At 55.2% G+C, this 12,023-nt stretch overlaps 1 protein-coding gene across 1 annotated transcript in view; it reads right to left on the bottom strand.

The window, feature by feature from the left end:
* Positions 1-12,023, bottom strand: part of TMEM184B (transmembrane protein 184B) — a 39,818-nt gene that overhangs the window by 18,175 nt on the left and 9,620 nt on the right. Inside the window, exon 2 of the mRNA XM_037513585.2 lies at positions 428-677. Coding sequence (XP_037369482.1) covers positions 428-619 — 192 coding nt within the window. The 5' untranslated portion in view covers positions 620-677. The remainder of the gene's footprint in view (positions 1-427; positions 678-12,023) is intronic.

The raw sequence follows: 12,023 nt of genomic DNA, 5'->3' as shown, positions 1-12,023 counted from the left end.
AGGCCTGGCCAGCTCCCCCTCGCTCTCCAGCCTTTGCTTCCTCATCTACAAAGAGGTCACTGACACCGCCCCCCTGCCCCCCGTCCGCGCTCCCCTGCAGCTTAGGCTGGCTAAGTGACCAGCCCTGCCCCAGAGAAGGTGTGCAGAGGTGAGGACTGTCACCTCTCGATGGAGATGGTCACGTACCCAGAGCACCTTTGCCCTGTGCCCTCCTCCAGGCTGCCGGGCGGGGGGTGTCCCAACCCGTCAGGCTGGGCTGTAAGAACTCAACTCTCACTGGGGAAGCCCCTGAGATTAGGGGTTGGTTTGTTACTGCCACACAGCCTGTTCTGCCCTAGCCTAACTGGTAGATGGTTGGACTAAACCTCTCAGCTCCTGCTAGAAGGCCGCCGGGGCTCTCTGGCTCCGGGGAGACTGGCCTGGGTACCTGGTGGCAGGTGATAAGCAGGGCTGTCCAAACAAAGAAGCCAGAGATGGCCTGCGCGGCGGTGGTCATCAGGAACACAGGCTGCTCCATGGCCGTGGGGCTGCCCTCGGGGATCTCGGAGACGCTGGGGGAGGCTGCCGCGATGGTGGGTAACGCCGGACCTGGGGCCAGCGCGGCCCCCCTCACTGTCATGGTGGCCAGCAGCCGGGGACTCCCTGAGAGAATCCCTTGGAGGAAGCGAAGATCTGGTCTAGAGAAAGGAAATCACAACATTAGCCTCCTTCCGGCACAAAGAGTGGCGCCAGATTCTTCCAGGTGTCTATGACCACTTCAAAACAAGCTCAGGTGGAGCCCACCCCAGGCGGCCCTGGCCAGCACTCTGGTCCCAGCCACCATCACGTCTCCCCTGGGTGAACAGCTCGGGCTCCTGACCAATGTCTGCTTCCCCCCCGGCCCCGCCATCCAGTCCCCCCACAGCTGTCATGTGAGCTCCCACCATGTTGGTGAGACCCAGCGCTCCCCCGCTCGGAACTCAAGAGCCGCCCTCTCTCCACCTCAGCTGCCGTCCTGCAGCTGCCCATGGACGGCAGTGAGCCCTCCAAGGCTCGCTGGTGCTTCCCACCTCAATCCTCCGATCCTGTCACACTGGCCTCCTTGACCGAGCCAAGCCGCAGCGCTCCCACGGCACGGCCTTTGCACCGGCCATCCATCGGCACTGCCCCACCACACAGCTCACGCTGGCACAGCCTTTCAGTCTCTGCCCGGACACCTGCACAGACGTGGCCACACCTCCTCCTCCACCCGGGTCACTCTGACCCCCTAGGCTGTGTTTTCTCTCATTACCACCTGCCCACATCTGACAAACCGTCTGTTTACTCCCATGTCTGTCAGCTACCTCCCTCCCTCCAGCAGAACATGTTCCCTGCGGGAGGGCTCCGCTCTGCTCCAACTGACCTGGCTGCTCCTGGAATGGTGCCGGCCCACGGAGCAGCGTTCAGGAACTTCCTGCTGAACCCTAACCTCGTCACAAGCCTAATCCATGGCTGACGCCATCTAAGGGTGGACACCTCTTCCCGGACACTTCTCCCTGGTCTCCCTAAGAGCTGAACCCCCACTGTGCTGTCTGGAGACTCTGGGGCCCTCCCCGCTCTTCCTGAAGCCTGCCCCAGGCACTGTCCCCAGCCAGTCCCGCTGCCCATGTTACCACCTTCACTGCCTCTTGGAGCCAGGGTCCTGCCACGTGTGCCTTTGCTCTTCCGCCAATGACCAGACTCTCCCCTGCCCCAGGCAAGACCACCTTTTTGACTTTGAATTCCCAGCACCACACTCAACACCCAGGTCATTTACACGTCTACCTTCTACTAGTTTTCACTCCTTATTTTAAAGGGAAGCTGAGACACTTCACGGAGCAGCAAAGGATGGAGCTGAAGAAACTGGCCAAAGGAAGATTCCAGGCGGACAGGAAAGGTGGAGGCGGTAGGCACACAAAGGCATGCTGGCTCCCAGGTGCTGGGGGTACTGTGGCAAAAAACTAAAGACTTCACATTGGAAAGCACCCTGAGGCAGAGCTGGTGCCCAGCCTCTCCGGCTGGCAAGTTTGTAAACATGGAGCCACATGCCAGGCTGGCGGCTACAACCACTTTCAAAGAACAAAGCAGCTCTCCCGCGCCCACCAGAGGCATCAAAGCCCACAGCACTGGACATCCTTCCAGGGTTGCCACCTGTCGACAGGTTGGTCAGCGCCATCCTGGGGTCACCCAGTCTCCCTGCAGCAGAGGCCCCAAAGACTAACCTGCAACGTGACCCCAGGCCTGAGAGTCTGGTGAGGAAACAGATGCAAAGAAAGCGCGAGAGCTGTGGGAAGAGCCGCGGCAGGCGGAGTGGAGTCCCAGCTCCCCCTCCAGCCAGCCAGGTCTCTGTCATCCGGCCCAGAAAATGGCCAAACCCCAAGTCCGACCATCTCAGCCTGTACCCCAAGGTCTGTCCAGATGTCCTCTCACACCCACTTCCCAGTCTCACCTGACACCCAGCCAGCACCCACCGACACCAGCAGCAGGTCCCGCAGCACCAGGCCTGCAGGGGTACACCCGCCCCACGGCCTAACCTGGATGAAGTGCGGCTGTGCCCCTGGCCCCCCCAGTGTGTCCAGCAACCCCTGTCTCCATCTGCACCACTCTTCTCTTAGCCATGAGTTTTCACTCGCGGGGACCCCTTACATGTCTCCTTTCCTGTAAAAATAAACCGTCTCTAACACACCAAACAAGAAACAAGTCCAGACTGAACTCAGAAGTGGAGACGGCGTCTATATCCAGCCTGGTGCGAGCTCTGAAAAGGAACGTGGTGACAAGTCTAAGAATAGCTCCTATAAGCACCCCGCAAAGCTGCCAACAAGCACCAGAAATATTTCTTTAAAACGATTTGGATTGTAAATCATCATCTTCGTCTATCATCCCAAATTAAATGAATAAACACGGGAGCTGGGGGCTAGAGGAGACACAAATACTCCTGACCAGCACCTCCTGGGCAAAGGCGGGGGTCACGGCTCTGTGGCTCCCCACGGAGGGCAGTATGCAGAGGCCCCAGTGCAGACCCTGCCCTGCCCCTGCACACGAGAGGGGACAACCCAGGTCCAGCTCCTTGCTGGAGCTTGCTCACTCACACTCTAGGGTCCGGCCGCCAGCCAGCAAGCCCTGGGGACACCAGACACTCAGAGTTCTCCCACATGCCTTCCCGGTCACTCAGCCCACAAGGAGAAGTCCACTCAGAGAGAGTGGGTGACTCGCCCCCAAATCAGAGCGGGGACTCAAACTCCGGGCCCATGAACACAGTCTCCACCACCTACCAGTCTAGGGGTCTGGGGAAGGTGCTGCTGCTCCCCTCTGGCTCCTCCCAGCGCCAAGGAAGGGGAGGGGAAGCCGTGACCTCCAGGGACTGCTGGGGACTTGGTGGCCTGACCTGGCCTGGCCATGTTTCCACGGCAGGCCTCGTGACTCCCAGAAAGGCGTCACAGTTGACAAACCATCCTCATCTCTATTTTTTTTCCCACAGCAATGCTGAAGTAGCGTTATCACATCTTAGAGATGCAGAAAATGATATGGAACTTGGCTTCACAGCCCCAGGTAGTACCAAATGATTTGAGGGTTTTCATTATTTCCCAGAAAATACAGGGAGCCACGCTGACTCAGGCGCCCAAGGAAAGGCAGGATGTGTGGCTCCCGAGAGCTACTGGGGCCCAGAGCGCACCTGCTCCCAGGTCAAGGCAGCACACAGGTCAGCTCCCGCAAACTGTTCACTGTGTGTGTGTTGGGACAGGTGGGTGGAAACTGGGGCTGGACCCTTTCACGCTTAGGCTGGCACCCGCTGGGGAGGGCCCCTTGCCTGCCCAGACCCCACAGCACAACCCAGACTCTGGAGAGGCTGGTGATGCTGGAGAGGACTGTCCCTTGGCTCCCCAGAGAAAGAGCTGGGGAAGAGTCTAGGTAGGGTCTCCCCCTTTATCAGTGTCACCCAGGTGCCCCAAGCAGGATGGTGCCCCAATGCACAGGATGAAGCTTAGAACCCCAGAGGTTCTAGCAGGTCCCCATTACTTTCTTAACTGTGGATATTAAACTCCAGGGAGGAGTGTGCCAGAGGGCCCTGAGGGGGTGCTGTCTGCGTTCCCGACAGACATGCCTGGAGCCCCTGGCCTGGCTGGGCACCAGGACATCAGCCTTGGTCTCCAGGAGCTCAGGGCCCTTCTCTGTGCCTGCCCACCGAAAGGGCTAAGCTGGAGGCCCATCCCGCTGCACTGCACGCAGCGAGAACCCACACCAAGCAAGCCCCGATGCCTTGGCCAAGCCTGGGGAGAGGGTCGGGGAAGGCTTCCGGGTAGCCAGGACTTCGGGGCCAAGGCGAGAAGAACATAACCAGGCCTCAGCTATGGCAGCACCGCACAGGAGCCCTGGCCCACTCCACCACCTGCTGGTTGGGGCATGGGACTTCACCTCCCAGAGCCTCCATGTCTTCCTTCCCAACATTTTAGGGTAACTCCTTAATTGGCAAGGGCAGGTTCTACTTCGCCAAAGTCCCTTTAATAAATGGAGACAGAGTAATACATTAAAAATGACTAGTTTGCCATTCCTAATACAAACAAGCTCTGGATACGGCCATCAAGTGATAAAACCACCAGGTGAACAGCTGACAGGGAACCTTGCTGAGGGTCCTCTGGCAGCACCCCCTGGATCCAAAGTCAAGGTCAACATCCATGACGTGGGGCAACCAGAGTCTGGAGTCTCCTGGCGGGACCCACGGGAAGCATACCGAAGAAGAGCCCTGACCAAAAAGGAGCTGGAATCAAAACACGCCTGTAACTGAGCTCCAGTATGCAGGAAAGGCAGAAGGGGTGGAACAGGCTAAATTCCACCAGGACACAGCAGCCCAGTCTAGGCCGGGGGGAGGGGAGTGTCGACGTGGCTGCAGCTAGTGAAGGCCTCGAAGCAAAGTGTTTGAGGGGCTGTTACCAAGCAAGAGGCTCAAGAGACAGGCCCCCGGGTGCTGATGCTAATGGCCAGCGAGGAACAGGCCTCTGAACGAGACAGGCACAGGGGGTCTTGCTCCTTTCCTTAGGTGTGATGACTTCATGGTAGCAGATACAAGTCAGTCTTTTCCAGTAGGAGAATGATCTTTGCTATAGATGAGCTGGGACAGTGGGACATCCTGGGGGGAAGGGAGGATGAACTTTAGCCCAAACCTTTATGCTATAAACAAAATTTAATCAAAACAGACTGAGGATTTAAATGTGAAATGTTAAGACTACAAAGCTTTTAGAAGATGCAGGAGAAAAATCCCTGAAACCTAGAGCTAGCTAGGCAAAGCGTTCTTAGATATGAAACCAAAAGCATGACCCGTGAAAGCAAAAATTAACAAACTAGACTTCACGAAGAACTTTTGCACTGACTGTGAAGAGGCTGAAGAGAAGCCATACAGTAGAAGAAAACATTTGCAAGCCACAGATCTGACAGATGTCTAGCGTCTAACGTATTGCAAGAAAACCCAGAGCTCAACTGCTTTTTAAAGAATCCACTTAGAAAGATACAAACGCCATGGCTCCTTTACTCAAGAAAGTTCTATGAAGGAAAAAAAGATACATGGCAGGAAAGAAACACAATGTTTCACATCATTAGCAAGTGGAAATGCAACCACAATGAGCTATCACTAGGCCTACAACACAGCCACAGGCCAGCAAGGAGGCAGACAAAGTGGATCTCACATACACTACAGGTGGGAGCCAAGAGGCTGCGCCACTCTAGAAAACAGCCTGACAGTTTCCTATAAAACTAACAGGTAGTTACCGTCCAACCCAGCAACCACCCTGAGAAATGAAACCATCCCAGAGAAAGGAACACAGGCACTCACAGGAAACGGAGACACAAACGTGCAGAGCAGTTGTGTTTGTAGCCACCAAAACCTGGAAACAGAGCAGTTGTGTCTGTAGCCACCAAAACCTGGAAACAACCCAAATACTATTCAACCGGTGAAAGGTTAAATAAGTGCTGGTACAGACACAGGCGCGACTCGGTCACTAAAGGAAACCAGAACAGAATAGAGGTGGAGGGCGCCGGACTCCGCTGGAGGGCGTTCTGTTTACGTAAAAACAGCTCGTCTCCAAAGGTTACAAGCCGCTGGGTTCATGTACGGGACATCCTCAAGATGATAAATCGATAAAGGTGGAGAACTGGTAAGTGGTGGCTGACGACAGCAACCAAGGTGTGAGTGCAGGCCTAAGAAGGCGTTCCTCCAGGAGCAGACAACTTACATCGTGGCAGGAGATAAAATCATACACACACACACACACACACACACAGATAACGGGAAGTGACTGCCATCTGGTCAACAGCACTGGACTGATGGCCACTTCCTGGATTTGACACTGCCCGACAGCACGATGTCAGGAAGAAGGGCACAAGGGACTCAATGTTTTTGCAACTTCCTGTGAGCCTAGAGTGATTTCAAAACAAAGAAGAAGTTTTTAAAGTCCTTATCAAGCAGAGATGCAGACTGAATTATCTGCGGGGGAAAAAAAGCTTGAGGTCTGGGGTTTACTTTCTAGAGGGAGAGGGGGCAGACGCAACTAGACTGCAAAACGTTGCCAGTTACTGAAGCAAGTGACAGGTGAGACATTCATCCTACTCCTTGGCAGCAGGCTGCCTGTTTTAAATTCTCCACGATAAAAAGCCTTAGATGGTGGAAGAGTAGAGTTTTCCATGACATCTGAAATGAGGACGGGACTCAAAGCACCCGCGTCCCAGGTTTTCTGATTATCTTGCAGGAAAGTAATGGAAAATGAAGATCAAACCTGACTACTGAGTCCACACACCTTCCTTCAGGTAGCAGCTGCTCTGAGTCGCCCGAGTTTCCCTCTGCCCCTCACAGGAAAGGCAGGCTTCGTGATGAACAAGAAAGGACCTACTCTTTGAAAGAAACTAGGCCAGGCAGAGCATTCTGGAAAAGCGTATTTGGAACCATTTCTGCTGTCACAGGAGTTTGTTACCCAAAGCAATATAAATCCGTAACTTACAAAAACTCTCATATGCAAACTCCTAAAATGCTACTCTGTTAAAAATTTCCAAATCTGGGGCCTCCCCGGTGGCGCAGCGGTTGAGCGCTGGGTTGCGAAGCTGCCCGCAGCCTCTGCAGCGCCGGTTCGATCCCCGGCTGCTCCCCGGCCACCGGAGGAGGGTCCCACATGGCGCGCAGACCTCTCCTGCCGCCCGCTGCTCCCCTCAGCAGTGTACTTCGGTCCTTCTGCCTGCTCTGCTCCCCGCTCTGGCTCTGGTGAATTCTCTCACCCTCCCGCGCTTCTGACTGTACCCAGTGCTTGTATAAATAAATAAATAAATCTTTTAAAAAAAAAAAAAAAAAAATTCCAAATCTGGGCCTTCCCGGTGGCACAGCGGTTGAGCGCTGGGTTGCGAAGCTGCCCGCAGCCTCTACGGCGCCTGTTCCATCCCCGGCCGCCGGCAAGGGTCCCACATGGCGCGCAGACCTCTCCTGCCGCCCGCTGCTCCCCTCAGCAGTGTACTTCGGTCCTTCTGCCTGCTCTGCTCCCCGCTCTGGCTCTGGTGAATTCTCTCACCCTCCCGCACTTCTGACTGTATCCAGTGCATGAATAACAAACAAACAAAACAAAACAAACAAACAAATAAATAAATCTTTAAAAAAAAAATTTCCAAATTATCTCAATGAGTTTTGGACCCACATGTGAAGAACTTTAAAATAAAGTACCTTTGTGGGCCTCCCTAGTGGCCTAGGGGTTAAGTCTCATTGTCATCCCCGCTACAGCTTGAGTTTGATTCCGGCCAGGGAGCTACCCACATGGCGCGGCAGACCTCTCCTGTATCCCCACTGCTCCCTTCAGCAGTGTATTTCAGTGCATCTGCCTGCTCTGCTCCCCACTCTGTCTCTGGTGAATCCTCTCACCCCCGCCTCCCCAGCACCTCTGGCCTACACCCCAGTTGTTCTTTGCAAAATTAAATAAAATACTTCGGTTTGGTTTACAAAAGACATCTGTCATCAGGGAGGATGGAAATGAATGAGTCAAATTTCAACAAATCCCGGTGGTTGGGATGGAAAAATGAGTAACACGATTTTAAAAGAAAGCCAATGATAGGCTTCCCCCGCGGGCAGCTACGTGTCCAGGGCAGGGATCTCTCAGGGAGGGCAGCCCTGACGGGGAGTGCCCGCACAGGCTGAGTGGACAGCCGGCCCCCAACCCCGCTCAGAGCACTGAAGCAGTTTCCAAACTAATCAGGCAGGTGAAGCCAGATGGGTCTTGTACCACCAATGATTTTTTTTTTTAAATTTTTGTTACATCTCTAGCTCATCCTTTGATTTCTATTCCTGGTGTAGACGTACACCAAGTGCGCACACCACACACCCGCTGTGCAGAGGGCAGCCCACGTGTGTAGCTAGAACAGCAGCACTACCCAGAGTGACAGGATATGTAAGCAAAGTCTCAAGAGGTGCTGAGCCCTGACTGGGCGCCCCGTTCCCTGCTCTCTGTCGTTCCTCTCTGGGCCCCAGCCCACCGTCAGAAAGTACCCTCAAGCCTTGGCCCTGCCTCTCCCTGGGTGTCCACGGGCCAGGAAGGTGGCTCCACCCTGTGTCCTCATTTGCATGTCGCCCTACAGGCTCTGAGGAGGCCTGGCCACAGAGTCAGGGACACTGAGCTGGAAACAGCCCCACCACCCTCCTGTGACGGGACGGGGGCCAGACGTCTTAGGGTGGGTGTCTGGGGTGCTGTTGCCAGGACCCGTAGGCCAAATGAGTTTAGGAATCAGAGTTTTACAGATTTCAGGAGGGACCATGGAGGTGCATATGGTGGAACACCCCCAGACAGGCCTAGGCAGCACCCCAGAATCAGACACACAGTATTTCTACCTAGCACCATACGGACAGTCGCCCTAGGAGAGATATTTTTAAAGACCATAATTAGTCTTGCATCAATTCAGGTCAGATTTTTGCCATAAAATGAGTTTGCTGCAAACTTAGGAAGAACCTTAGGGACTTCGAACGTTCTGGATTCCAGAGGTGAAGAGATGTGGGCCTCACTGTCCTCCAGAGCCACGGGGAGGTTTACTTCTATGCTGGTTTTCAAACATGACTGTGTGTTTCCTCCCGACCTGAGACCCTCTAAGCATGTATCTGGATCGGCCAGTGGGACGCGGTCCTGACTCCTCAGCAGAGCCCAGGGCCCTTGGCAGCTGAGAGCAGGCTCCCCACCGCCTCCTCCCAGGTGCTGACATCATGGAGCCCTGAACATACAACCCCTCTGTGCCCACGTGCCCCCCCCCCGAGTGCCAACTCTTCAGTCACAACTCATCTGAGAGCCAGGCACTCCCACTGCCACCCTGCTCTCACTCCACGCTGCTAAAGGGCATCCTGATGGCGCGCCAGGCTCACCAGCCGAGTCACCCATCACCAGGCCCAGTGTGGTACTGGCCACAAAGCAGGATCGAGAAGGAGACAGCCACCCTCCTGCTGTAGGCTTCCCCTCATGCAGTCCCCTCCCCACGGCCGCTTCCAGAGCCGGGATGAAGGACCTGGACTTTTGGGTGGAGGGAGGGCAAGCCAGGTGAGGGGAGAGGATGGAGGCTGAGTCACACCTGTCTCATGACTTCCAGCATGGCAGGGCCACGCTGAGGGCGAAGGGTTTTGTTCTATGAACTCCACCAGGACACAACCTAGTCCTCCCAGTGGGAGCACTGGGAAGGAGAGGTGTTCTTACCACTGGAACAATCTTGATAGAAATGTTCTGGTTGCTGTAGACTAGGGAAGCTCCCAATCAAACAGGAATAGAAGCCCCCCATGGAGGAAGACTGACTGAAGAACATCTTGTAGGGGAGCTCAGCCATCTTCTCCCCAACTAGCCTGCAATCTTCTGGGGGTCAGAGGTCACATCATCTGCACAAAGCCGGCCCCAGTAGCCATCTTGGAGCCTGGACAGTCAGCGCTCAGTATGCTTTGGCTGGATGAGAGGAAACTGGACACTCATGCTTGCCTTTTGCAATTCCTTCCAACCTGAAACCCTGAGATCTTCCAGCACGGCGATGCTGACCCCAGAGACAGAGCGTTCTCTCATTTCCCCATGGGCATTTTCCTGCCCCAACAAGGACCACCTCAGCCTATCACAGCTTGCACAGCTTGCATGGGTCTTCGTAGTGATGACCACACCTGTGATTAGATCACCCTCCTTAGTGGCTGTCTTCCCTGTGAGCCGGGCTCCGGCGGGCAGGGACAGAGGTCCAGGGCTGGAGTGTGTGCTGAATGGCTGCTCAGGGGACAGCCTGGACAACGACATGGAGATGGGGTGACAGGGGTTTGCGCAGAACAAGAGAGCTTCAGGATCAGTGGCGTGCGGGTGCACAGAAAGGGATGAGTGTGAAATGGGTGCTCTTGCGATCAGAGCACCCAGGCAGGGGTACAATCCCGAGAAGAGCCCTAGGGAGCAGGGCCCTGCTGGGCGAGCAAGCCACAGGGCTGGAGAATGCACCCTCCAGGCCCAGAGAGCCAGGCTACGGGGCTCAGGCAACAGAGTAGGGCAGCCCAGCTCACAAGAAAAGGGAGCAGCGAGGTTCCTATCAGAGGGTGGGGAGTGAGTCAGCTGCCAGAAGGGCAGCTGAGGGCACAGAACCAGACTACAGGAAATTGGGGGGGGGGGTCATGAATGAAATTCAGCCCTGGTAAGGCTGGAACTACACCAAGTCTAGAAAACAACTCAGAGAAAGCTACATGGCTGGTACCCAACACAGCCCCTGCCAGCCTGCTCCAGGAGGACAGCACCTGCTGACTCCCCTTCAAGGACACCCGCCTTTCTGCAAAAAGCTACAAAAGCAACTCAGCCACCTGCTTGGAACTTGGGGATTTAGGAATTCCAAGAGCGACTCGCCGTCCCACTCAGGCTTTACTCTCAGTCACTTTCACTGCAAGGTCAGGGGATATCTTGCTGTTGCCCACGCGCAGCCCCCTCCGCCCCCACCAGAGCTTTCCTGTGTGGAAGACTGAACAATGGTTTTCCCCAAAACATCCACATCCTAAACTCCCAAACCAGTGACTACTTTCCGTTACATGATAAAGAGTACTTTCCAACTGTGACTAAATTAAGGGTCTTCCATTAAAAAGATAATATGGGGGGCCTCCCCTGGTGGCGCAGTGGTTGAGCACTGGGCTGCAAAGCTGCCCGCAGCCTCTGCAATGCCAGTTTGATCCCCGGCCGCCAGCGAGGGTCCCACATGGCGCGCAGACCTCTCCTGCCGCCCGCTGCTCCCCTCAGCAGTGTACTTCGGTCCTTCTGCCTGCTCTGCTCCCCGCTCTGGCTCTGGTGAATTCTCTCACCCTCCCGCGCTTCTGACTGTACCCAGTGCTTGTATAAATAAATAAATAAATCTTTAAAAAAAAAAAAAAGATAATATGGGGCTATCAGGAGAGGCCCTGCGGTAGTCCCAAGGGCCCTCGTGTGACAGTGGGAGCAGAGGAGTAAGATTTGAAGGCAGAGGAAGGAGCCACGAGCTAAATACTGCAGGTGGCCTCCAGAAGCTGGAAGACGTGAGGGAAGAGACCCTCCTCTGGAGTTTCTGGAATGACCCAGCCTTGCCAAGGCCTTGATTTTTACCCAGTGAAATACTTTGTACTTCTGTCCCGTAAAATGTACAATAAAAAATGCACACATTGGGCCTCCCCGGTGGCACAGCGGTTGAGCGCTGGGTTGCGAAGCTGCCCGCAGCCTCTGCAGCGCCGGTTCGATCCCCGGCCGATCCCCGGCCGCTCCCCGGCCACCGAAGGAGGGTCCCACGTGGTGCGCAGACCTCTCCTGCCGCCCGCTGCTCCCCTCGGCAGTGTGCTTCGGTCCTTCTGCCTGCTCTGCTCCCCGCTCTGGCGAGTTCTCTCACCCTCCCGTGCTTCTGACTGTACCCAGTGCTTGTATAAATAAATCAATCTTAAAAAAATTAAAAAAAAAATGCACACATTAAGGCAATACGCTTCTGTCACTGGTTACAAGGAGCAGTAGGGAACTGACACACCCACTTCGAGCTGGGGGAACAGGGGTGTGGACACCTGC

This window comes from Talpa occidentalis, unplaced genomic scaffold, assembly GCF_014898055.3.
Source record: "Talpa occidentalis isolate TD23 unplaced genomic scaffold, MPIMG_talOcc4v2.1 talOcc4.16, whole genome shotgun sequence".
In the NCBI taxonomy this organism is placed as follows: domain Eukaryota; kingdom Metazoa; phylum Chordata; class Mammalia; order Eulipotyphla; family Talpidae; genus Talpa; species Talpa occidentalis.
The sequence above is the reverse complement of the archived record's forward strand: the minus strand, read 5'-3'. Positions and strand labels throughout refer to the sequence as shown.